This window comes from Ovis aries, chromosome 16 (assembly GCF_016772045.2).
Source record: "Ovis aries strain OAR_USU_Benz2616 breed Rambouillet chromosome 16, ARS-UI_Ramb_v3.0, whole genome shotgun sequence".
NCBI lineage: Eukaryota > Metazoa > Chordata > Mammalia > Artiodactyla > Bovidae > Ovis > Ovis aries.
This window is the reverse complement of record NC_056069.1, coordinates 5157936-5183907: the sequence shown is the minus strand read 5'-3', so window position 1 is coordinate 5183907 and position 25972 is coordinate 5157936. Positions and strand designations below refer to the sequence as shown.

General features: G+C 50.0%; 1 protein-coding gene and 1 long non-coding RNA gene across 2 annotated transcripts in view; one reads left to right on the top strand and one right to left on the bottom strand.

The window, feature by feature from the left end:
* LOC121816790 (uncharacterized) overlaps positions 1-10365 on the bottom strand; it is a 30537-nt gene extending 20172 nt beyond the window's left edge. The window contains exon 1 of the long non-coding RNA XR_006056482.2: positions 10332-10365. This is a non-coding gene — a long non-coding RNA (uncharacterized LOC121816790). The remainder of the gene's footprint in view (positions 1-10331) is intronic.
* A 1354-nt stretch (positions 10366-11719) lies between these two features.
* On the top strand, positions 11720-25758 carry STC2 (stanniocalcin 2). The gene is made up of 4 exons (XM_027979996.2): positions 11720-12082; positions 14127-14269; positions 16987-17198; positions 22346-25758. The coding sequence occupies exons 1-4, from the start codon at positions 11932-11934 to the stop codon at positions 22746-22748; spliced, it is 909 nt and encodes a 302-aa protein (XP_027835797.2). The 5' UTR covers positions 11720-11931; the 3' UTR covers positions 22749-25758.
* The last annotated feature ends 214 nt before the right edge of the window (positions 25759-25972 follow it).

Here is a 25972-nt window from a genome sequence, read left to right as displayed (position 1 = left end):
TAATACTGTGCTTCTGCCTAGGAGCAGCCTCCCTCCGTCTTTTTCATGTCAGTCAGATTTGTACAGAAATGATCCCCATCCAGGGAGGCCTTCCCAGACCACGCTTGCTGACAGAGGCCCTCAGACACTCTTCTCCGGACTTTACGTCTAGCTGCCTTGCCCATCTTATGCGCCACATCTGTGCTTGAGCTCAGCTGCTTCGGTCGTATCCAATTCTGTGCAACCCTATGGACCATAGCCCGCCAGGCTCCTCAGTCCACGGGACTTTCCAGGCAAGAACAGTGGGGTGAATTGCCACGCCCTTCTCCAGGGGATGCTCCCAACCCAGGGACTGAGCCTAGGTCTCCTGCTATTGCAGGCGGATTCTCTACCAAGTGAGCCACCAGAGTCCAGCCCAGTGTCCGGCACAGAAAGTGTTCGCCAGATATTTGCTGAGTAAACGACTAAAACACAGAAGTCTGGCCTCTACGAGTCCAGACAGAGAGCCCCGCTGCAGGTGGAAGAGGGGAAGGGGTGACAGTGGACAAGGACACCCCCCCAGCCTGGCCTCAGCAAGCCAGCGCACGCGAGACCTCCTAAGGAGACTCGGCCAGGGCAGAGCTCGGGGAACCGGAGCCCAGGGCTGGTCGAGAGACAGCCGCACGCTACAATATGCACGACCAGATTTTGTGCACTGCGTGTTTTATCTTTGACCGTACTTGTGGAAACATTATTCAAGAACATCGTGAACACACAAAAATAAATCTTTAAAAATATCATTTGGACGACACACACATACGAATGAAAAGATCTTTCTCTCTTTTTACTATAGCAGGCCATTAAGGCATTTTGAAAAAGCAGATTTGCTAAGTAACGGCACACAGTAACCTGCGAATATAAATGGACCCACTTGCCTACATAGCAGCCCCCAGATGAAACCCACCCCAATCTCACCATCACTCAAGGCAGGAGGAGGGGGCAGCTCACTGACTCTGCTTCCTGCCTTCTGAGGATCTGACAGTGTCCCAAGCAACAGAAGGTCACGGTTCTTACTCACACACGGATGTGGCTCAGAGAGTTGCCACAGCCCCCACCGCTAGCTTTGATCACCAGGGAAAAAAACAGGGAAAGCAAGCACGGAGCAAGGCACTTGACACGCGGTCTCATTTAATCCTGCAACAACCCTGTGAAGCACACAGCATGATCCTGAAACAGGATGAGCAGGCTGAAGCACAGAGAGGCTAAGGACCCAGCTGAGAAGACACAGCAAATTAGCACCAAGGCTAAGATTTGAAGGCCGCAGCACCTAAAGACGCTGCCCCAACCTCCACACTCCACAGATGAGCTCTCCTTTCCCATCTCTTTCTCTACCGTCCGTGACGAGCGTCAAGGGCCCAACCCTGACCTCTTCTCTTCTCTCCTGAACACCCGCCAGTCCGCAGTGAGCGTCACTTGGCTGCTAATGATGAACCCAGGCTGCTTGCAGAGCACCCCCCTCGGGCCTGCCTCTCCCTCCCTCGGCCGCCTCCACACACACGTACATGGGGGCTCTCTTCTTGTCAATGAGCGGCCCTCCTGCCTTGGTTTTCTATGTCTAGTTCATCTTGTTATCCATGTCTTTTTCTGTTTGTAACCTAGCCAAAGAACAAGAAGGGTCTAAAACACATTCTGGGACTTTCTTTTAGATTATAATCTTATCTTAGTTGTTGTTCACTTGTCTCTTCTGAGGACTTTCTTTTACTTTTCTCTTTGTTTTTCTCTTTTCCTAGTTCTTCCGCCTCTCTCAAGGTTTTAAGGTCTTAAGGAGAAAAAAGTTCATATACATATAGGCACATACATGGCCACTGGATTCCTCTGGCCATCAAGCGAAGCTCACTTTGCTCATCATCAAAATGAAAATGCTCTGCAACATGATCCGCAAGCCTTATTGTCACTGCTGGGGGTGGAGCAGATTATGAACTCAGAACAACAATACAATACAAAGATCTAGAAATCTGAACACCCACATTCAGATCTTGACAGGAACCCTTCCAGCTATATGTGATTTCTGGATAAGAATCTCTGAGTTTGAGGTTTTCATCTGTCAAGGAATAATAATGCTACTCCCTTCCAAGGTTGTAGAGAAGTTTAAAGGGGCCTCGTATATGAAAATACTTTTAACCTAGAAATTATCTCAGCATAAAGCAGTGTGGAATCAGGGTCCTGGCTGAACTATGAAAGGCAGAAGAACAGGAGGATGCTGTTGAATTGTGCACTGCATATCATACCTTGACGGCCCACGAACCCTTTACAGCCACTGCCTTTCCCCCAAATTGGGTTTCCCCCTGGAAGTCCTAGTTCTGCTAATGGAACCAGGAGGCATTTCATCATGCAACAACCACACACACAAACATACACATACACACACACAATCTGCTGTGAGTCAGGCTAGTGGGTGCTGGGGACTGAACAGGGAACATGCTGGACAACACCCTCTCCTTCAAGGCCCTTGTAATACACTTTGGGTGGGAGAGAGAGTAAGACAACAAACAATGAAAATAAGGCAACAGTGTAATAACTGATCAAGGCCCCTAATTTACAGGAACAGCCTGTATGAAGGCCCTAGGGCAGGAGAGAGCTTGGCCTAACAGTAGCATAAAAAGAAGGTGCTGGAAGGGAGCGATTGAGGGAGGGAGTCCCCTGAGGTCTGCAAAACCAGCAGAGCCAGATCTAACCAGGCCGTCCGGTCCATGGTTAGGAGTGTGACCCGGATTTTGAGGAGGCCTCTGGAGTTATGCAATAGCATAATAGGATCGGGCTCGGGGTTTGTTTTTGTTGGCTACTTGTTTTGTTTTATTTTATCAGTCTGGCTACAGTGCAGAGATTTAGGACTGGATAGAGTGTCGGTGAGCAAAAGTGGAAGCAAGAGAGCAGACGGTCAGCTCCGCAGGAGGACAAGACAGAGATGACTGAGGCTTGGATGGGAGACACGTAGAGAGGTGAGCAGGACTGACAGGTATTTTGGAGTCAGAAACAGCATGCAAAGGGAAGGAGAAAATGATTGTTTCCATATGGAAGGTTACTCCTGGATTTTTCTGCTAGACAGTAAAAGAATCCACCTGCAATGCAGGAGACCTGGATTCAGTCCTTGGGTCAGGAAGATCCTTTGGAGAACGGAATGGTAATCCACGCCAGTATTCTTGCCCGGAGAATTCCATGGACAGAGGAGCCGAGTGGGCTACAAGCCCACTACAGGCCTAATGGGCACAAAGAGTTGGACATGACTCACACACACACACACACACACACACACCCCCAGAAAAGTAGTGATGGCATTGATTGGGAGATGTGGGTGGGGAGCAGAAGTGGGGAGGAGCACAGGGCCGGTAAAGGGAGGACTGCTAAAGAGAGGCTTAAGCTGCCGCCATTTTCCCCACTTACCCCTCAAGCGTACAAGTTGATTATCCCATCCGTTTGTCCCCCACAAGCCTCTCAAAATCACCTCTACACTTGCCACCTGACTTCGCAATGCGTTCCCCCCGCAGAGGTTTCCGTCCCCAATCCACTTTCTGGAATGGGGAGTAACACACTTGCCTTTAATAAGGTTTTTGCTTAGGGTTTTCTGTTACTTGCAGATGAAGACAGACACAATAGGCCCTCAGGTCTAATCCCAGTCAGTGTCCAGCCGAGAGTCCTCTCCTCCACAAACACCATCCTGCCTGGCCACACCAGACCACCCAGCTCTCCATCCTGCCTGCTCTCTCTCACTCCTCTGGGCCTCTGCATATGTTGGCCTTGCTGCCTGGAGGTTTTTTCTCCCTGTTTCCACCCTCCAAATGCCTCCTAAACATTCTCCTCTTCAATTCCTGTTTTGTAAGTGAACATAAAAACTAGTAATGTTCACCTTTGACACCTTTCGTAAGGCGTCAACCACTGAGGTGTCAGCGGTTGAGGGCAACCATCCTCTTGGTTCCCAGGATACCCTGATCTCATCTCCATGGTAATTCTGACCACACAGTGCTCGAAAAATTATTGCTTCCTCCTGTCTAGATTGATGCTGCTATAAGGGCAGTCGTGACAGTCACTCAGTCGTGTTTGACTCTTTGCAACCCCATGGATAGTAAGTAGCCTGCCAGGCTCCTTGTCCATGGGATTCTCCAGGCAAGAATACTGGAGTGGGTTGCCATTCCCTTCTCCAAGGGATCTTCCCCATCCAAGGATCAAACCCAGGTCTCCTGCATTGCAGGCAGATTCTTTACCATCTGAACCACCAGGGAGGTCAGAAGGGCAGTGCCTGAGTTCAGCTCTTCCTTCCTGCCCGCTGTGTAACACCAGGTCTAAGACACAGACACACACAGAGTTTACTGAGTGGATCAACGCCAGAGTGGCTCAGTGCCGTAGCCTGAATGTCTGTGCCCTCCCTGAATTCATAAGCTGAAAGCCTAACCCCCAATGTGATGGAATTTGGATGTGGGGTCTTTAGGAGGTAAGTAGGGTTAGATAGTTTATGAGGGTGAGACCCTCATGGTGGGATTAATGCCCTTATAAAGATGGAGCTCTCTCTCAGCATCTCCTTCTCTCCCTCTTTTTGTGTATAATCAAGGAAGCAGGCCTCCACCAAGAACCCAACCAGGCGGACGCTCTGATCCCAGGCTTCCGGCTTCCAGAACTACGAGAAATAAACATTTGTGGGAACTCCCGGGTAGTCCAGTGGTTAGGACTCTGCACTTTCACTGCCAAGGACACAGTTGCAATCCCTTATCAGGGAACTAAGAACCAGGCAAGCCGTACAGGCAGGCCAAAAGAAAACTGTTATTTAAACTACCCAGACAATGGTATTCTGTTATGGCCACCTCAGAGGACTAAGACAGGTCGGTTCTAAAGTCTTCATACAAAGCAAAAATTCTTGAGTGGTTACAATGAACCTTACAAATCCTGCCTACCAACCTCTAGAATGCAGTATTCATATTTTATGTCTTATACAGCGATTCTTATCCCCACTGAATTTTGAGAAATACTGAGTTCCACTAAAGGGGAGAATAAACGGAAAGGCTATATGACAATGTCTTTCATTCAGAGCACCCTGCTGTGAAACAGTCATTAATCCTTGAGTAAGTGAGTGAGTGAGTGAGTGAAGTCACTCAGTCATGTCCCGTGGACTGCAGCCCGCCAGGCTCCTCTGTCCGTGGGATTCTCCAGGCAAGAATACTTGAGTGGGTTGCCATTTCAAGCTTTAAGGAAAGTGGGGTGGTGGGAGGGCTGAGAATGGACAGATGGACGGAGTCTCCTGCTTACCTGAAGGAGTTTATTTGACTTTTTAAAAAATATTCTATGTGTGTGACCTCAGGCCCTGCTGTATGTGCATCAAGAAAAAGCTGTCGTCATCATCTGGTCCAATGGAAGTCTTTTTATTTTTCTGAGTAATTTACAGAAGTAATAATAAAGGGATAGTTTTTACATTTTCACTACACAATTCGTTCAATCATTTAAATACAGCGCATTTTCATTCCCTATTCTCGCGACTTTGAAGGTATATAAACTCAAAATGAGCAATATTCTCTTACATGCAACTAACTATTCATGAACTGTCAAATGTGAACCTGGGGCAGATCAATCTCACGAATACTAATTCCATATTTCAAGTAATTCTCCAGTAAGTTCTGATTTATTGTCAATTCTGGCTCTTCTTGCATTATAAAACTAGTACTTTTGAAACCTCTGATGGGTCATAACTTTGCCAAAGAGATGGTCATCTTTCTCCATAATTGCAAAGCATTTTCATTTTTACATTTATAAACATTGGCAAGAATATTCTTTGGATCACTTTTGCAAACACACCTGATTTTGTCATTTGTCCCCTTCAAACAGTATCAAGAAAATTTTGTTAAACAAACACCACAAAAGGTAAAAGAACATTGGTTCCTGCTTCTTTGAGCAAAACAGGATGGTCCCGGTTCTTGTTGCAAAATATTGGGTGATGAAATCATTCTTGTTGAATGACTAACTGGATGAGAATATCATATTTTTTCCTTGTCCTCAAAAATATATTGTTTATTTGTCAATTCTGGAGTGTGAGAAAACTCACCTAGATTATTGTATGGTAAAATTCAGGGTCTGAGACTTTGCTTACAAAGTGAATTTTACTATTACCGTTAGAGTCAACATCGCTATTGTCTCTTCCGATTTGTCTAACTATTGGAAAAAACACTTTCCTTTGTCATTTTCTTCTCTTCACCATTTTGTGCGGGCAATGACAAATTCTCTATTCTCATGCAATGAAAGCAATAATAATAAAACTACAAAGATGGTATCTTCTAGCCTCTTTTAAACTTTCTTGAAAGATGATGTAATACTCTAAGCAATGTTATAAGAAAACTGAACGGTGATGCAATCATGATGATTTATTTCACTATGGCATAATCCTTCTGGATGGTGATGCCATCATTCTTTCATTTTCTTATTATTTTAGTATTTTTTTAGTATAATTGGTAATAATTGATGGGCAATGATAATATAATCCCAAGGATGATAAAATGAAAAGTGCTTCAAGATATAAGAAAAATCAGATTCCACAAAGTCTTAGATTTATAAATGGCCCCAATGGTCCTACATGGTACATTCAAGATAGAATGGGTTTTATTCTGTTTTTGTTTAAAAAGTAAATGTTCTCTTTGATCTTTGCAAGATTCATTTTAAAAAGAACCAAAATTATGAAATATTAACCTTTACAAATATTTAGAACTCCTCAGAAAAAAAAAAAAAACTCTAAAATGAAAATTTAGTTCCATGGACCCTGATGGCATACTGCTGGTTTAATCATATTAACAGATTTGATCATTTCATGAAGATTTTCAAAATCTGGCTCCCTGGAAAATTGCCCCCACACACACAGACACAATAAAACAACAACTCTTCCTTTACTCACAGTTCTCCGACCAAACCCATCAGAGAGAAAGCGCCACAGTGCTCCAAGGCCAGAGGGGCTCCCCTCCGGACCCAGGAGCACTCCTCGTGAGATCCGGCAGATCCTGGGACACTTCCTCCTGGAGTTTTGTCTCTGCACACAGTGAGGAGGCAAAACTCATGACCCGAGGAAAACAGAGATGCCAAGTGGAATACTATGCAGGCTTCAGAGCAAGGCACAAACAAAACTCAGACCATGATCGGATGCCTGGCGATTACGGCTTTTGATTCTTTACAGTGAGGAGACAGTGTTATTATTCTCTTGGGTCTTTTAAAAATTCTCATTCATCTTTTGTGTTTCCAATCAGTCCACAACTATGGTTTGACGATTAATCTACAACATAGAGGAAATGTGCAATTCACAAAAGTGGTGTACTCCAAACCTTTGGGAGTTGGTTATTTTGGGAACTCAGGATAGTTCTTCCTCCAACAAGCAATACTATAAATGATGGTGAGGTTTCCAGAGCAGCCCCACAAAAGTCTTCTTAATTCATAATGTTATTGAGGCCCTGGACTTTTGCTGTAACGCCAATATACAGCCTCAAAGATGGATGATACAGTCTCCCTTCTCTTGAATTCCATTTAATGAAACAACCCGTTCAATGAAGGAAAACAAAGGGAAAGATAGAGACTTTTTAGGGAGAGACCTCTCCTTATTTTGGAGGCTGGTAGCAGCATCTTATTGTTATTTTGTCTGGCCAGTTTCACGTGGACAACTTCTTTTGCCATTTTCCCTCACAGAGATGTGACTCAAAGGGGCCATGATAGAACAGATATGAGGCTCACATCAAAGCATGGGGAGGAAAAGCAAAAAGTTTGAATGAGATTTCCTTGATGGGGTGATTAAAGCATGTGGTTGCAAGGAGGAGACTGTCTAAATCTGTATTAACTTACTTGCTAAGGAAATTGAGGAGAAGGTGGAAGACCCGGTGTCCGTGTCTTTGAGCCTGGAAGAGAGGAGAGTCCACTATTTGGACAAGCAGTTCCCTCTCTGACCATAAGGTGGTGCCATCAGTCCAGACAGTCGGGTGCCCAAGGGGGCGTGGCTTGCAGGAGGAGGAGCTCTACACGTGGAAGCCACGTTTTCCACTCTGGCTTTGGAACCAGCCACCAAGTATTAACATCAACCTACACAACACTGCCTCATCATTCAACAACTTCCCATCCTCCAAGGCACCACCTGCTCATACGCAAGTAAGAACATCCTTCTAGGCATAGCAATCCACATCAAGATTCCAACTAATTACTTACCATTCCTCTCATCCATCCCTTCCTTCAGTGTCAGCTTTGGGCCGCTGACCTTTTCCTAACTCCAAAAGGGAATCTAGTCTAAGAGCGTCCTGGAGTTTCAACCTTAAACCCCACCAGGATGAGATAACAAAATCTTCTCTGGTGAGCACAGATTTATTCACAAAGGCCCTGCAACCAGGCCCCAAACGTCCTTGACAGCTTTATCTTGCATTTGAATACCAAACTGGGCAACTCCTATTCCTTATATGAAATGCACCACGTCCTCTCTGTTCATTTACCCCTGATGGTCTTCCCTCCTATGATACCCTCTGTTCCTTTTCTGCTTGTCAGTATCCTCTCCCCTTTCAAACTTAAACCCGAATTAACACCCTCACTGTTTGGTTTTAATTGGTGAATTAGAGTGAGAAAGGAAAACTTGGGTTCCATGCATTAACCACAGAAGCCCCCAGATGTCACGAAGGGAGCCTGCCTCATCCTTCCCACTGCCAGTTGGGCCTTAAACTGAGAAGGAGGGCCCATCCAGCCAAGAACACTTGCTGAGTCTCAGGGCAATACCAGCTGGACTGTCCTTACATCTCCAAAGGCTCAGTTCCCACCGAGTGAGAGACCAAATCTGCAAGCACAATGCATGGTCCATTGTCTGTCCCCCATTCATGTTTCCTTTACAGTAATAATATCATTATTACTGCCCCTTACCTACTCCCTATTGTCACCAGCCACAGGCTGCCAAACCAGGCCTGGGTTATAAGGCTAGAAGGAGAAAGGGAAGATCACAGCACAGTCACCAGCCTGAGCTCTTCTCCCTACTCTGACCCCAGGCCCGTGGCCTCGACTGGTAATCCCAGTACACTGCCTCCTGCTTCTGCAGAATTTTCTCAGCCCTGATGGGACAGACTGGGATGGGCATTCTTCTCTGGATGTCTGGCTCTGGCCAAGTAGTCTGAATATAAAACTCTTAAGAACTGGTAACTGCACTTGATATACCTCAAATCCAACTACCGCTTTTTTTTTTTTTTTTTTAGTTCTAAAAGGGGCAGGTGGCTCAGGTAGGAGACACGAATGTCCCCTGTGAAACTGGAGCAAATAGCATCAAGATGAATTTTTCTATTATGCAGGTCCTCTGAGGGCAGTCCCAGGGCCTTGTGGTGGCAAAAGGCTGTGCCCCAGCTCTGGGAGGCAGGAGCCCAGAGACCTGCATCTGCCTGACCCCTGCTCCAGGTGGTGGCCCAGCCTTCTAACAAGAAGACTCAGACTGTCTACATCCCACAAAGGTGGGCTTGCTCCCACCCACTAGACCTCTCCTGTTTGTGTTGCTCAAAGAGCCAAGAGACCAGATGCCCTTTTTAATGCCAGTATTACTCATGTTCTCACCTACAAAAGAGGCTCTCCGAGGAAAGAAAGCCTACCCAGGAAATTCAGAGGCTTATGGACTTCGTGGGAGGCCAGACTGCGGTTGTTTTTTTGTTATGTTTTGTCTCTTAAGAATCTACAGGAGATAGTGTTTCATAAACTAATAAAGGAAATAAATACCCAAACAAAAACAGAGTGGGGAGTGCGCACCATCTATTATTAATATAATGGACTTGTACCCCACCTCCTTCCCCCAAAAACTCTTGAGGGAAGATGTAATTGTTATGGGAATCATGGGCATGAGTGGTCAGTTTTTTGTCACGATGCAGACTCAGACCTTCAAAGTGACCCTTTCTTGGGGTTCTGAAATCGGGTGGGGACGGTGGACAGCAGCTAGCCCCCAGGCGCTGCAACCCCTTGAAGGGCCTACTCGAAGGTGCCTTTCCCACCGGTCCTATCATTCCTCCCACCTCTGGGCCGCTGGACGCTGGACAGCCGCAGCCACTGGTCCCACCCTGCCCGCATCCCCGTTCCTAACGCCCTCCTGCATCCGGCATCCGGGACCTTGGGAGGGGAGCTTGGGAAGTCGAACGGCTGAAGAGGACGACCTGGCCCCGGCGTCTCCGCACCCCTTCCCCCAACCGTGTCAAAAGGCTGCCCCAACGAGGCGCTCGGTGCGCCCCGCCGCGGAGACCCAGAGCCGCGTCGCCGCGGGCAGCGGGTGATGAAACCTCCGGGGCGCATTACCGCAGAGGGCTCGGGCTGGGAGCGGGGCGGGGGCGGGGGTTGGAGCTGGTACCCAAGCTCACCTGTTCTCCTGCAGGAGGGTGGAGACGGCGGGGGAGGGGCGAAAGCGCGTCACCCGGGGTGAGCGGCGCAGCGCTCGCGTCCCCGCCCTCCCCCTGCCCTACGAGCCCCCGGCGCTGCGCCGTCGGACTGACGGTGCCCGGAGCAGTTCCTGTCCCCGGCCTCGGCGCGGGGGAGACGTGAGCGTGCACACGTACACACACAGCGGGGGAAGAGGCGCTCCCAGCGGCGCCCAACTTTCTCCCTGCTTCCGCAAGCCGTGGGGGAGAAAGCAGTCGAGGGCAACCCAGCCCCGGCTGTGCTTGGGGAGGGAGCTTGAACAAGAAAGCAGAAGAGATGGAGAGAATTTCCTCGGGTTCTGCTTTCAGGCTTTGGGGATTTTTTTTTTTTTTTTTTTTGACCTTTTCCATCCGATGAATGAAGAGTAAAAGGAACACAGAACGCGGCGGCGAGTAGCGCTTTGGGAAAATGGAAGAGTGTGTTTGGAGACGCGTAAAGTTGCCTTTCAAGCTCCAGCCTCTGGGGCACGCGATGCTCCGCCGCGGGCTGACTCAGGGCTGCCCGGGCCTCCCTGCCACCCGCCTGTAAATGATGCAAGTCCAGTCTCTCACCTGGATCCCTGCAGCCCAGCCCAGAATCCGTCTGGACTGAGGGAGGGGCAAGAATCTGACACTTAAGGTGTGGCAAGGCCCACCACAGCGGGGCGAAAAGAGGAAGATAGGGCAGCCGCTCAGGCAGAGTCCTGTATAGCGCTTCTGCTCCTATCCTAAAATAGTTTGGAGGATTTTTTGTTTTTAATGCAAAACATCACACCGCCAGGAATTCCCATCTGTGCCCAGCTTGCCCCCAGCACCACTGTGTCCAGAAAACTTCTCCAATCTGTCAAGGCCTCGGGGCTAGGAATCTCAACTAAATTACAAAAGGCAGAAAGAGGAAACTTTCCCAGCCCGTTGCGGGTGTGAAGCGAGCCAGGAGCCCGAGGGGGTTGGGGGGGGGTGGGTGCGGGGAACGCTGTCCCAGCGCAGACCATCCCCTCTCGCCTTTCTTTAGCTGCAACCGGAGCTGGGATTCGCTTTTAGTTAAGTCCGTTCGGCCATTGCCTTGGAGCACCCGCACACGCGCATGTATCTCCGGCCGCGCTCTCACACACTCACACATGCACGCAAACGCGTGGCCGTCGCCAGGTCGGCAACTTTGTCGGGCGCTCCCAGCGGCGCTCGGCTTCCTCCTGTAGTAGTTGGGCGCAGGCCCCGCCTCCCGGCCGTGTTGTCAAACGGGCGGGGGTCTCGGATTGGTCCAGCCGCCGGGACAACACCTGCTCGACTCCTTCATTCAAGTGACACCAGAGCTTCCAGGGATATTTGAGGCACCGTCCCTGCGATTGCCCGGCACTCGCGGCGCTGCTAAAGGCCTGGTCACATGCTCTCCGGAGAGCTACGGGAGGGCGCTGGGTAACCTCTATCAGAGCCGCGGCCGCGAGGAGGGAAAAGGCGAGCCGGGAGGAAGAGTGGGAGGAGGAGGGGAAGCGGCGGAGGAGGAGGAAGAGGCGGAGGGGAGCACAAAGAATCCAGGTCTCCGGGCTGGAGGTTTACACCAAGAACCATGTGTGCCGAGCGGCTGGGCCAGTTCGTGACCCTGGCTTTGGTGCTGGTTACCTTCGATCCAGCTCGAGGGACCGACGCCACCAACACCCCCGAAGGTCCCCAAGACAGGGGCTCCCAGCAGAAAGGCCGTCTGTCCTTGCAGAACACAGGTAAGTGCGTGCGCCCCCGCGGCGGGGAGCTGCGGGGAGAAGACATACCGCACCCACGCAGCGCGCCCCGGGCGCTTCGCCCAGAACTGGGCGCCCACCCTGGGCTGTGCAAACTCTTGGGGTGGAGCGGGGCGTGAAGAGGAAAGTGCGCGGCAGAGCAAGGTCCACACCGGGCTCCGCGAGCCCGGAATCCGCACGTGCTGGCCGGGTGATGAGATGGCTGGGGCAGGACTTGTTGCTGTCCTCCGGGGGTCGAGGGTAAAGGAAGCACCGCATGACGCGGCCAGGGTCGGCTCCAGCGTCCCCGGACGGGTTCAAACCTCCCTGCTCCATCCTAACCGGCTTGCAGGAGGCACGGAGCGTCCCCGCTACCGGGCTGCGCCCTGAACCGAAGAACTTCTCTACCCAGCCGGCGGGACTACTTCTCCCCCTCCTCAAAAGATGCCCGACATCCAAGAACTTTGTAGGCGAGACAAATTGCATGGCGAACTTTCCCCCTTGTGGGGCATTCCTTTCGGAACGGGCAGGGGCGGGTGGAGTAAAGCGTACCTCTGCGGTGCCGCCTCCGTCCCCGGCTCCAGAGCAGGTCAGCAAGAGAAGAAATGGTGACACGGCCCGAACCGTGCGCCGCAGCTGCTCGACCTGCTCTCCGTTTACCCGCGAGCTGCCAAGCACGACCAGGCGTGCAGGGCACGGGGCTGGCCCTTTTCCCAGCCCCCGGGAGAGGAAGAAAATCTGCCTAGCGCTTCTGCGCTCTTCACGGCCCTCCCTTTATTAAGGGGGCCTGCGAACCCGGCGGTGCCGTGCGTGCGTTCACCGCACGAGCAGGAATGCACGAGTGCCCATTAGGGGCGCCGGGAGCGAGTGAACCGCGGCCCTGCGCGCTCCGGGCCGGCGCGCCGGGGCCGCGCATGGGACCGTCCGGGAGTCTCCCATCTCCACAGGCGGATGCCAGCACCCCCAGCTCGCTCCCCGCTCGTCCTAGGAATCTCACCCACCTTTCCCCTCCCAGAGATTTCCCTGAGAATCAAACGTGATTTTCGCTAGTTGGTGACTCTCAGCAAATACACGCCCCTCATTCTCTCGGCAAATTTAATCTGAATGCGGATTATCTCCTCCGACCCGCCCTTCTTCCAAAATATACTCTTCTGGTGTAATTTTGTGGTTGGTTTAAGTCAGGGAATTGGGGGGGGGGGGGGAAGGGAGAGAGGCTGTGCAGCCTGACAGTTAACTCCCTCTCAGCCTGTCCTTTCAGAGACTCGAATTGGGGCCACATTCTGCGAAGGAGGGCAGCGGACACCCGGGTCGCGAGAAGTCTAGGGTATTAAGCGACATCTCACCCCAGATCTCTATTAAAAAGGAACCTCGACCTGCCAAGGTTGCGTTTCTGCAGACTAACCCCTATCTGACTCGACTCCTGAGCCTGCTTGCAAGCAAACCGCAGTTTCCCTAGCCTGGTATTTTTAATGCGAATGGTTTGGAGGCGCTGCCTTAATAGGAATTTTGTTTTGATTTTTAGGTGTTGAATCATAAAGCTAAATTGAAACTGCTTTCTGGACTCTCTCATTTGGGGGTCAGGAAGGAAATGGCCGTGATTTAATAGCAGCAGCTTCATCCAAGTACAGAAGAGTATTTCATTGATGAAGGACAGAAGGGAAAGACCAAGCTAATGGGTTGAAATTTTATTTTTGCCAGTGGGTTTAGAAAGCTGAAATATCTTCAGCTGTCAAACTAAGTATTCCCACAAATACTTTAATAAGGTGAAAAGGATGAAAAAATGGAGTGTTCTGACCTAACTTCTCTTGTGACTTTTGTGATGTAGGTCTGGCTAATTTTTACAAATATTTACATATACTGGTTATCTTCATAAGTAGATTAAGTAATGAAATTTTATTTCCTTGGTTTTTGGATCCCGAAACAGTCATTTCTAACACTTTTTCTTAATTTTCCTTTTAGTCATTACTTTTATTTCAACCAGCCTCTCTTTCCATTCCCCAGCATGGCAGAGAATTTTGTATATGATTGCATGTAATTCTCATTTTAGCGGAAATCCAGCACTGTTTGGTCAACGCTGGCGATGTGGGGTGTGGCGTGTTTGAATGTTTCGAGAACAACTCTTGTGAGATTCGGGGCTTACATGGAATTTGCATGACTTTTCTGCACAACGCTGGAAAATTTGATGCCCAGGTAAAAACCATATTGAGCACCAAGAATGTTTTGGGTCAGCAGAGCATGACTGAAGCGTTCATTGGAAAAACCTGTTAACAGAGTTTCCTAGCTGATCGTCATGGTGGGTTTTAGTGCTTGCCAGCATGGAGAAGGCAATGGCACCCCACTCCAGTACTCTTGCCTGGCAAATCCCATGGGCGGAGGAGCCTGGTAGGCTGTAGTCCATGGGGTCGCTAAGAGTGGGACACGACTGAGTGACTTCACTTTCACTTTTCACTTTCACCCACTGGAGAAGGAGATGGCAACCCACTCCAGTGTTCTTGCCTGGAGAATCCCAGGGACGGCGGAGCCTGGTGGGCTGCATTCCATGGGGTCGCACAGAGTCGGACACGACTGGGGCGACTCAGCAGCAGAGACCTTCCAGGTGTGCAGCAGGGTGCCAGTGACTCCCCACTCCACTCCTGGGGTCCAGCTTTCCGGGCCTGTCATCTCGGCCGAGTCTTCCTCCACTCTTCACTGAGTTTGCATGCACAGAGTGGGATGGAGACCAAGCTGAACAATTATTTGAGGATTCTTAGCAGAGAAAACTCATAATAAATAATAAACATCTTGTAAGGGACAGACTATGTCTGGCTACCCAGAACCCAGTCTGCGAGGACCATGACATTAGGCTGGGGGTAGAGCAAGGAAGGCCAAGGACTCCAGTTAAACATGGCAAAAGCTATTTTCACCTAATAGGCAAGAATAAGAGAGACACGAAATTTGTAGAAATTCGTCATCTCCTAGAGGACATGTGGGCAGGCAGCATGGATAAATCAGGGCCTCCAGAGAGCAGACTTTTCTTCCTCCTAAGTAGCAGATCCTCCTCTCCCAATCTGAAAAGTTGGAACCCTGAATGAGTCCTGCTCTGTATAATAACTATAGTCAGGGCCTGACCCACTTCACTTATCCCAGGGTCCCCAGGGTAAAAGCCTAGATGCCGCATGAGTAGGAAAGGAACCCAACAAGTAACCTCATGGCTCCAGTGCACACCATACGGACACATTTCAGGTGGAGTGGGGCATTAGGCTCATCTCCTTCATGTCCTCCCCAGCCTGTATACGCATTGTGAAGTCATTTCATTGGCAAGCCATGACTGTTTGGATGAGGCCAACAGTTGAGGTGTGATTTGTGAACATCACCAGTTACCATGTACTGACATCCTGTAGACAGCCTGACAAAGCAACGCCTGGGAACCAGAAAGGGATGCGACAGGGCTGGCAGCCTCCCCTACAGAGGATGTGGGGTGCCAGCAGGGGAAACCAGGGAAGGGAAGAGGAGGAAAGTGTTTGAACTCCTTGAGATGCCCTAATAAAGCATCCCTTCTGGATTAACGGGAATTAGGAAACGTAATAGGAAATCCGGAGGAAAGATGTGTATTTCAGGGCAATCCCACAGGATGTCAGGGAAGAATACTGAGAACAGATTGCTGCAGCCCTCACATAAATTCATCTTCCTTTTTTCCCTCAACCAACAGGAGTACGTTCTCAAGTTAGAAGCATCCCTTTCAAGTCAGGTCTCAGCCCATAACTACTTAGTCAACCGGCACACCCTACCCTCCATCCTATTTGGCTCCCACTGGCGCGTCAGAGGAAAGGGAATCACCGTGAGGTGGCTTTTCAGTGATCAGACTCTATGTGTAGACCCTTCAGCTGCTTCTACAGGAGAGGACAAATAAACATGCTGGCCAGGTTCCCACTTCCAACCTAAACCCATTTACTTTCTCAACTCTGTTACTTCCAGGCTTGTCTAAAACACAGGAGTGACCTCTCCAATGACAGCTCGCTTCTGTAGAAGAGGGGGTGTGAGGATCCCGGGGTGGGTATCCCACAGTGCCTCTGTGCCCCCGCGAGGTTGATAAGGAAGCTAACGGCCCAGGCTCGCCCCCACACCAACAGCTGTCTCCTCTCTAGGATGAGAACAATCTCATGGGGTTGCCAGGAAAGAGAACTGCAGGCCAGATGTATGCCTGGCTGCCTTCGCCACTCGGAGGCCTGGGGCGAGGGGGAGGGGCTGTCAGCCGGGCAGTTCAGGCTCCAGATGCTGGCAGGCAGTGTGCCAGGCGGGCCTTTTAGAGGCAGTAATCCTAACAGTTTAAAGGAGTCGAATTGCTTTCAAAAAGGAAAAGAATGCTCCTCCTTAAAGGCTAGGAGGAGGAGGAGAGAGAGAATATGGGTTGGGGTCGGTGGGAGGCACTGAGGCAGGAAAGGCAGGCCCAGCTGGCACCCGACCTTCCCATCACTAGAAGGAGCAGGAAAGATGCGAGATCTGCACAAGCAGGCACCTGGGAAGAACTCTCACCACGCACCGCCAAGGAGCTCTGGGCTTATGCCTGTCCAGGGTTTCAGAAACGTTGCCACCATACAGTCAACACTGGGCTCCCTTGAGGACAGAGGGCCACAGGAGCTGCAGGACAAGGGAGGCTAGTGGAGGAGTTTGGGAGGAAGGAAGCAGCTGTGTCAGTCTCCCAGGTAACATCCTTTGGGGCTGAAGGCAGAGGTCTCACATCACTCTGGACAGACCTCCCAATGTAGCCTCAGCCTGTCACCAGCAAGGATGTCCGTCTGGATGGGGCCTTGAGGTTCGGGCGTCAGAAAAATCCCATGCAAGCCCAACAAGGGTCAGACTGTCAAAGCGTGTAATAAGGACTGGTCTCTTCCACCCCTCTCTCCCTCCCCTGTCCCCTCCTCTCTCAGGGCAAGTCATTCATCAAAGATGCCTTGAAGTGTAAGGCCCACGCTCTGCGGCACAGATTCAGCTGCATAAGCCGGAAGTGTCCAGCCATCAAGGAGATGGTGTTCCAGTTACAGCGGGAGTGCTACCTTAAGCATGACCTGTGTTCTGCTGCACAGGAGAACATCCGGGTGATGGTGGAGATGATTCACTTCAAGGACTTGCTGCTGCATGAGTGAGTGCTGCCCTGTGGGGGTGGGTCGGGGGTGGGGTGGGGTGATGCTGGAACGTGGATGGAGGGAGGAGAGGCCTGCTGCGGTCCAGAGACAGTCTTCTTCAGTCTGATGGGTTGACTTGTAGAGGCCGAACTCTCCTGTTAAATGGGAGGTTGTGGTTTACCACGGAAAGCTGCACCGACTCCCCTGAGCATCCCTTTCCAGCTGGCCTTCAGGAAAAGCAAAAGAAATTTCCACCATCAGTTTCAAAATCCAAAGCAATAGCAACAGGGAATCTTTTTCACTGAGTGTGAAACGTGTGGGATTCAGGAATACCTTTTGTCTTTCCTTCAGCCAGGATCCCAAAGGTTCTGAGTGTTCCGGGTTGCCATGTAGGTGCCCCAGCAGATGGCCAAGGGCTGGTAATATATACTGAGTATGTACTGAGTGCCCAGCATTGTGCTAAGGCTTCATATGAATTTTTCACTTGATCGTCATGACAGCACCATGAGCTAGGTGCCATTCTCATCTCCATTTGACAGATGAGAACTGAGATTCACTGTGGTAAAGGTCACACAGACAATGATGGAGGAGCCTGGCACTGCAGCTCCAGGACTTACACTCTTAAATACCAATAGCTTTTCCCCTTGCCTCCATAAGCTCTGCTTTCCCTTAGAAAGTCCAATTCACCTTCTCCAACATTCGTGCCCTCCCAGAGAAAATGCAAAACAAATGATAAAAACATTACTCAGCTAAACACCTTTATGGCAAAATGAGGGGATAGGAACATACTCTTTAGAAGACTTGCAATTCAATCATAAATCCATGACATCTTCCTTTAAAAACATACAATGGCTCCTTTCTTGGGGACTCAGGGCAGAAAGTAAGGTACTGGCTAAGCAGCCCAGTACAAGTCACTGCACTGTTGGTCTTTGCCCAGTGACTCACTGGGCCAAATCAGTAGTTTTATCAACCCTTGCTCCTTAGTTCATGCCATAGCCTCCCTCAACTATGTCACTAAACAGGCCACGCCCCATGCCACCCACACCACTTAGACCACAGAGAATAGCAGCCATCACCTGTCACTTGCAACACCCCTGGTGCAGTGTTAGAATTATTAGATACACCATGAATCTCTATAGGCAGCTCTTGCCAGGAGCAAAGTCATGTTGCCTTTACCTTGAGTTACACTGTGTTCTCAGTTGCTCAATCATGTCTGACTCGATGGGTTGTAGCCCACTAGGCTCCTCTGTCATGGATTTTCCAGGCAAGAAGACTGGAGCAGGTTGCCATTTCCTACTCCAGGGGATTTTCCTGACCTAGGGATCAAACACACATCTCTTGCATCTCCTTCATTGGCAGTCGAATTCTTTACCACCAGCACCACCTAGGAAGCCTGAGTTATACTAATGCCCAATAAAATATTTTCTGTTCTTCCAAATCTCTATAAAGAATCAAACCAACAATAGCATCAACAACAATAGCAATAACAATAACTGTCATTTTCTGAGTGGGCCAGGCCCTTGGCCAGGAACTTGGCCTAGATTATCTCATTTACCTTTCCCAACAGTGCTACAAGCCAGAGAATACTAACCCCATGCAACAGAGAAAGAACGCGAAGCTAAAAAGTTAAAAAATCTTGCTCTGAGGTTCAATTCCTAATTTCCAACTTGGGAATTGGTACTTCTGAAGCCAGTTGTCAGGAATGGACCTCAAACCTCCTTGTCCTGGCCTCCATCCTCCCCACTAGACCAACTAAAGGCTCATTGGTCCCCAAGTGCAGCAGGAGTTTTTCCCTTTTTTCAAAAACAGTTCCATTACACAAGCAGAACACTGAGCTTTCCTTCCTCCAGGTGCCCCTGCAAGAGGCAGACACTCCACTGCTGAGAAGCTCATGAGGTTCATTTGTCCTCAACTTACTCTCCTCCATCAGAGATAGTTTGTTGACTAATTCTGTAACACATTCCTGGAGCCAAGAAGACTTGTTTCTTTGGGAAAACTGAAGGTTTTGAGGGGTTTTGCCACCCCACCCCACCTTTGCATTTAAGAGGACAGAAAGCACTATGGCTTTCTGATACCTCCTCCATGGAAACATCGTCCATGGGACCCTTACTTCCAAAAGGCTCCATGCATCATTTAGAGCCCACATAGCCCCTACGCCAGCCTGCTCTGGAAATGCAGGTGGTCTACCCCAAAAGCAAACCTGGACCTTTTTCTTAAATACTCAGTGTGGCCACATGCAATTCCTCTTGCTAAGCCAGCAACTCTAGCTCCCCACAAAATCCCACTGCCTTCCCTTTTGAAGCTGTAACTGCACGTCTGTCAACTAGCATTTAAAGCTGAACTGAATTTTTTTTTTTTTTTTTTTTTTTTTTTTTTTAGTTTTTCTTAACTACCTTAACTGATTTGGGCACCAAAGATCCCATCAGTCCCCGAATAGCGAGAAGGCCATTTAAGAATGTGTGACCTTGGCCACAGATAAGAAAATGAAAACTGAATTTGCTCTTCCCTCTAGAGAGAAGGAAATCATAGGCATCCTAGAATCCACATCACCCCCATCCCTCAACCTGACCCTCACCTAACCCCTAAAACACTCACATTCAGTTAAAGTGACTTCCTTCAAACGCCCTGCTCCCCTCACCCCTTCCCGTCCAACTTTCTCCATATCACCCGCTTGGCCATCAGACACCCTGTCACTGGGTGCTGGCAGCCTCCAGGCACATCCCCCTCCAAGTATTTTTAAAAACTCTTTAGCCTTGCTGACGCCCAGTGGAGAGAGCTGGGCTTTGTCATTAGACACGGGCTGAGCTAGCAGCCTGAGAAGGCACCATGCCAGCTTGAAATACAGCTTAGATGAACACACCCCTCCCCGTGGTTCACAGCTTTCTCCTCGGCAGAGAGTACCAAGGGCAGAAAAGAGCGTGGGGTAGTCCAGCCTTCTGGGATCCGCCTCGGGATTCAGCAAGCTCATCTGGCAGCCAGGATGCCCTGCTGAAGGAGGCCAAGAGGCAGTCCATGGGTTCCCAAGAGGGCCCCTCCTCTCCTTACTCTGGGGAAAGAAACTTGGAAAAAAGCATCCCCAAAGACAAATGCTTAGTCTCCGTGATCTGCTTATCTAGCCGCAGGAGGTGGCAGGCAGGATCAGGTGCTAAAATCCCAATGATGCTCTGGCAGACACTCAGTGAACTTGACCTCCCTGAGGCTGTCAGTGCTAGTTTTCAAAAGACGGGAAAAAACAGACATACAGGGAGCACGTCCCTCGTGTGACCATGCCCTCCTCTCTTGGCTGAAGTCAACTTGGGTCATCACTGTCCTTGTCACGGTTAGGGGCCTGCCTTCAAGACTTTCAGCACCCTGCCCATCAGCTGTGCCCAGACTCTCCGACTCCAAAGGCATCAAGTGAGCCTTAAAAGGCAGCTTGATCTCTGTCAGCCGGAACATTCCTCCTCTCCGCTCTCAGGCCAGCCCCAGGCCTTCTCAGCCCAGAAGCTTCCAAAAGCCACTTTCTCCCCCACCATGTCCCTGTTTTTCTATCTATGAAATGAGGACAGTTCACTCAATTACAACTTGAGGACTAATTCATAAAAATGGCAGCAAACTGCTTCACAAGTCTTCAAACAATCTGCCCTTCCTGCTGGGCAACAACAGCCAACATGCAGAGAAAAGAGTCAAATGGTCTGTAGCGCAGCGTCCCGTGGTACAGGCTCACCGAGGAAAAAAAGGCTTGTTCCTATAAATGAGCTCATGTGCCAGAGTGGTTTCTTGCCCAGGGGGATGGCCCAGTGCATGATCAGAAAGACCCGGAAATTCTGCCAGTGAAGGCTGCTTAAGAAAGCTTGTTAGCCACCTGGAACATGCCAGACGCCTCCCCACACCTTGGGGATTTTAAGAGTCCAGTGAGATGTAAGAAAGGCTTGGTGAGTTGGCCAGGAGAGCCCATTGCTGGGGGCACCTTTTGCCAGATGGGCCCCAAAATAGGCACACTGCTCCGGCTTTCTGCACACACCTCCATCCGCAGGAGGAAGGTACGTAGTCATTCCTCCTTCAGCACTTTTCCTAAAGATGGCCTGAGGAACTGGTCCTCCCCCTGGGAACCAAGCATGCTTATTTCACAGACAGCTGGCTCACGTCCCAAGCACAGAGGCCCCTCTCCGCCAGGCCAGCTCTCACCTCCCTTTGTGGGGAAGCCCAGACAGAAAGAATAGAGCTGTTCAGACAGCCACTCCCCCGCCTCAGCCTCTGCCACCAAGGAAGGGAAATCTTGGTTGGAATCAACACCCCAGCCCCACCCTTCACCTGTTCCAGACGCCTCCAGATACAAAGGAGAATGCATCCAGAAACTTCCCCAAACACCCTTCATTATCATAAGCCCAAAGCAGGGGCAAATACACACATGGGGTAAGTGGTTTTGGGGGAACCTAACTTAGATTAGGCGTATCGAGGAGAAGGACACCCAGTGCAAAGCCAGCCAATCTCACTTCCCTGCCATAAAGACTCCTCAGTTTAGTATTTAAGGCCCTTCACCATTTGCCTAAGTAGTATTCCACTGGCTCCAAGACCCATTTCCCCTCCTGCTAAAATCCTCCTAGTTAGCACACCCTAAACAGGCCCAGGGACTTCCCTGGTGGCTCACATGGTAAAGAATCCTGCAATGTGGGAGACCTGGGTTTGATCCCTGGGTTGGGAAGATCCCCTGGAGGAGGGCATGTCACTCCACTCCAGCATTCTTGCCTGGAGAATCCCCATGGACAGAGAAGCCTGGCAGGCTACAGTCCATGGGAATCGAAGAGAGTCAGAGACGACTGAGCAACTACGCAGAGCACAGCACAAACGGGCCTGGAGCTCCCCTGCTGGCCTCATCCCCACAGCTGTGTGCCTCACTCCCTGGGGCTTCTTTCTAGGCTTCCTAGCACAGACACCTGTGTATTGTCTGGGGCCCTTTTTCTTGTGGCGGGCTCCCTCCCCCAGGCTCCAGTTCCCTCAAGTGCCTGGCAGGGAGCCCAGTACTCCACAGAATCCAGGTAAAGGCTTGCAGTAATTCCAGAAACATCGTTTGCCAAACCAAACCCGAGTCAAGCACCGGCCAGGTCTCTCCCCTCCTGTGGGTCCTGCCCTCCGCAGCCCACAGGAGGCGTTCTCCAGCCCCGGTCTCTCTCTCAATCCCCAGACCCTACGTGGACCTAGTGAACCTGCTGCTGACCTGTGGGGAGGAGGTGAAGGAGGCCATCACCCACAGCGTCCAGGCTCAGTGTGAGCAGAGCTGGGGAAGCCTGTGCTCCATCCTGAGTTTCTGCACCTCTGCCATCCAGAGACCCCCCACGGCGCCGCCCGAGCGCCAGCTCCAGGGCGACAGGGCCAAGCTCTCCAGGGGCCACCCCGCGGAAATGGGTCACCACCTTGCGGAGCCCAGCAGTCGGGAGACCGGCCGAGGTGCCAAGGGTGAGCGAGTTAGCAAGAGCCACCCCAACGCCCACGCCCGGGGCAGAACGGCCGGACCCGGGGCCCAAGGAACTTCTGGAAGCAGCGAGTGGGAGGATGAACAGTCTGAGTATTCCGATATCCGGAGGTGAAATGAAAGGCCCGGCCGGGAAATCTTTTCCTCCACGCCGTCCATTTTCTTCTCTCTGGACATTCCAAAACATTTGCCATTAAAGAGGGGGGCTGTCACTCGCAGGATGTGATGGGGATTGCGGACTTGATTGGAGGTGTGTTAGCGGCATGAACAGGTGAGGCAGAGGCTCCCTGGGCAGCGAGGGCTCGGTTGTGCCTGGTGTGTCCCGCATCCACACATCCCGACGGGAGGTCGGCCTCCTCGCAACTTTGCCTTCTTTCCATCCGCGGAGACCCTGGGCTGTGGCTTGCGGCTCCCTTTGCCATGGGAGGTGACGAGAGGGGCGGGGTGACCCGCAGGGGCTCGACTGTGCGCTTGGTGCTGGGCCCCGCCCCCAGCTTCTGTGCCGACCGTCCTAGCGGAGTGCAGCTGGATTCCGGCGCAGGAGTGGGTGTGCAAATCTCCCAGGGAATCGGGAGAAGGGTGGAGCGGGGGCAGGGCCGTGTGGGTGCTTGGTGCCAAACAGAAATCCAGTTTCTTGCATGGGACCTTGAGGTTTGGAGTAACTTGGGACGGGGCGGGGGATGTGGGGGTGGCGAGGATTCTAAGTGTAATTTCTGAGCCATTGTTCTGTCTAGGGGACCCTGCTGCAGGGAGTGGCCCCTGTGTGTTTGTATTTTAACCACTGCTTCCAGTCTCGATTTCACTTTTTTTTATTTATCCAGTTACATCTCCTTATCTGTCGTCTAAATAAATAGCTTTCAAACAAGCAACTGGGTCATTAAAACCAGCTCAAAGGAAAGCAAAAAGCAACCCATCTTTGGGGGCTGAATTTTTTTTTTAAGTGCTATTTTTAAAGTAATCAAAAAGTGATGTAGCTTTATGTCTGACTGCCTGACATGGGCTCATTGCCACTAGAGCAAAGCCCACCCTGGAAAAAATGCACACAGGAGTGCAATGGACAGAATTCCCTTTGCCTTTCGGTACCTCGCCTTGACCCTCAGCCAAGACAGACCCTGGTTCTGTTGGGCCGAGTTGGAAAGCTGGCCTGTCCATGCTAGAGGCTGGAAAAGGGGAACACAGAAGGAGACTGCTGCACGTCACTGGGGGACAAGATTTCCCAGATCCAGAATGAAGAAGTAGCAATCAGAAAAGGAGTCAGAGCGTAGAAAGAAAAGCAGGGAGGAGAGACAGAACTGAGGATACAGGGAAAGGATTAGAACAGAAAGCACTGGCAATGGATGTCTCGTTACTGAAGAGGCCTCAGAGGTAGGCCTTTTCTTCTCTTTTCTGACAGAGCTTATCCTTTCTTGCAGCCAGTACTCAAATAGGAGCCCAGTATTGCAAGGAATGGATGGATGTTCTGGGCCGGGTCCTTCTAGAACAGGGGTCAACAAACCTTGTCTGTAAAGGTCCAGATAGTGAATACACTATTTTCAGTTTGGCAGGTTATATGGTTTTTGTTGCAGCTACTCAACTCAGCCTTTGTTGCCTGAAAGCAGAAACATACACAGACAACACGTAACAAATAGGCTTGGCTTCACTCCGCTAAAATTTTATTTAACAAGCGCCCAACTGGATTTGGCTCTTGGGCCTGAGTTTGCCGACTGCTGTTCTAATGACTGGGCAAAAAAGTATGCATCCTCCATTTATATCAACTCATAGCTCTCCCTCAAAGCAACCTGAGGCCAGAGATAAAGAGGCTATATTTATCTACTCAAAAATGATTTGTTCCACAGAATGCCCTTACCCAAAGCCCAGCTAGTGTTTATATAACCTAAATCCAGTCTCACTGCTGCCAGGACAGGGTGCCAGAGCGTCGTTTTCCCAATCTTTCACGATGCATGTTGGAAAGAAACCATCTGTTGGGGGGAGGGGTACAAAAGCCTGGGAGAAGCACCTAGAAAGAGCTGGAGTTGCAGAAAACAGAGGAGATGTGCTCGATCCATCTCTGCCCTCGGAGAGAGGAGGACCGGTGTGTCAGACTCTGCCATGGCAACTGAACGTAAACCGTGGCTGTCTGAAGCCACACAGCACGTGGACTGTTTTCCTTCCATCACCCAAAAGCTGAAGCAATAACATTCTCTCGCGTTGCTGGGTCAGCTGCTCATTTGTTCGCCCGCTTCTGGGCCGGGTGGGTGAAAGGCATCACTTTTATATTTTCCGCAGTGTAAATGTTTTATGTGTTCGCTACTGACACCCCATGTGTTGCTTCTGTTGTAAATATTTGTCATTTGTATTTATTATCTCGGTGTTTTCCCCCGAGACATACAATTGCTTCCTATGTTGATTTGAACCCCCTCATTGATCGCTGTTGTATATTTTTTCATGCCGCTGCTTTGTTTCTCCTCAAAAGCCAGGTAGAAATCCTTGCATTCTGGTTCCTAAACTTTTGAAGCCTACAGTAGTATTTATTGCTGAGATTTCTTTATCTCAAAACTGAGGAAAATCCAAATTCCTGTAAGCATGGACAGAGGCATTTGTACAGTCCAAAATGTAAGCAAAGTTGTCCTTAAAAATAGACCCTCCACTTGGGGCTTCGTACTTCATACAAATTTACTCCTGAGCCTTCCTTTGAGGAAGGATGTGGATTTCCAAATAAAGATATGATGTTTATTTTGAGCCCTGCATCTTGACAAGATGATCTGAACACCTCTCCTTTGTATCAATAAATAGCCCTGTTATTCTGAAATGAGAGGCCTCAGTAGAGTGAAACGCTGACACTCAAAACTAAATAAATAGAAAATGCTAGCCCAGAGCTGTAGCTGTACTTTCACACACAGACAAACACACACAGAAATTTCAGCTTAAACCTAGGAAAAGGCTTTGTTTAGAACAACATGGACAAACAGCGCCTCCAGGGCCCGTTTCCTAACGAAGAGCAACCCTCCTGTGATCTCAGCATCAGCACCATGTGGGCTTGCTAAGTTATAAGATCTGTTTCTGTTACGGATTTAGGCAGCAGGATCTGTCCTTTGTCACATTGCATTATCTTTCTCCAAGACTTAATAAAGGTTTTAAATAACTGACTTCCTCTTGAGTAGCATTTTTGTCTGAGAGAGCTCTGGGTGGGCCAAGGGGATGGCTGTGAGCAAGTGGGCTTTGAGTCCATTAAATGCTGGATGTTCAGATATCTACAAGACAGAAACAGGCTCATAGACATAGAGAACAGAGGCATGGCTGCAGAAAGGGGAGGGGGCTGGGAGGATTGGGGGTTTAGGACTAGAGGCAAACTGTTACATA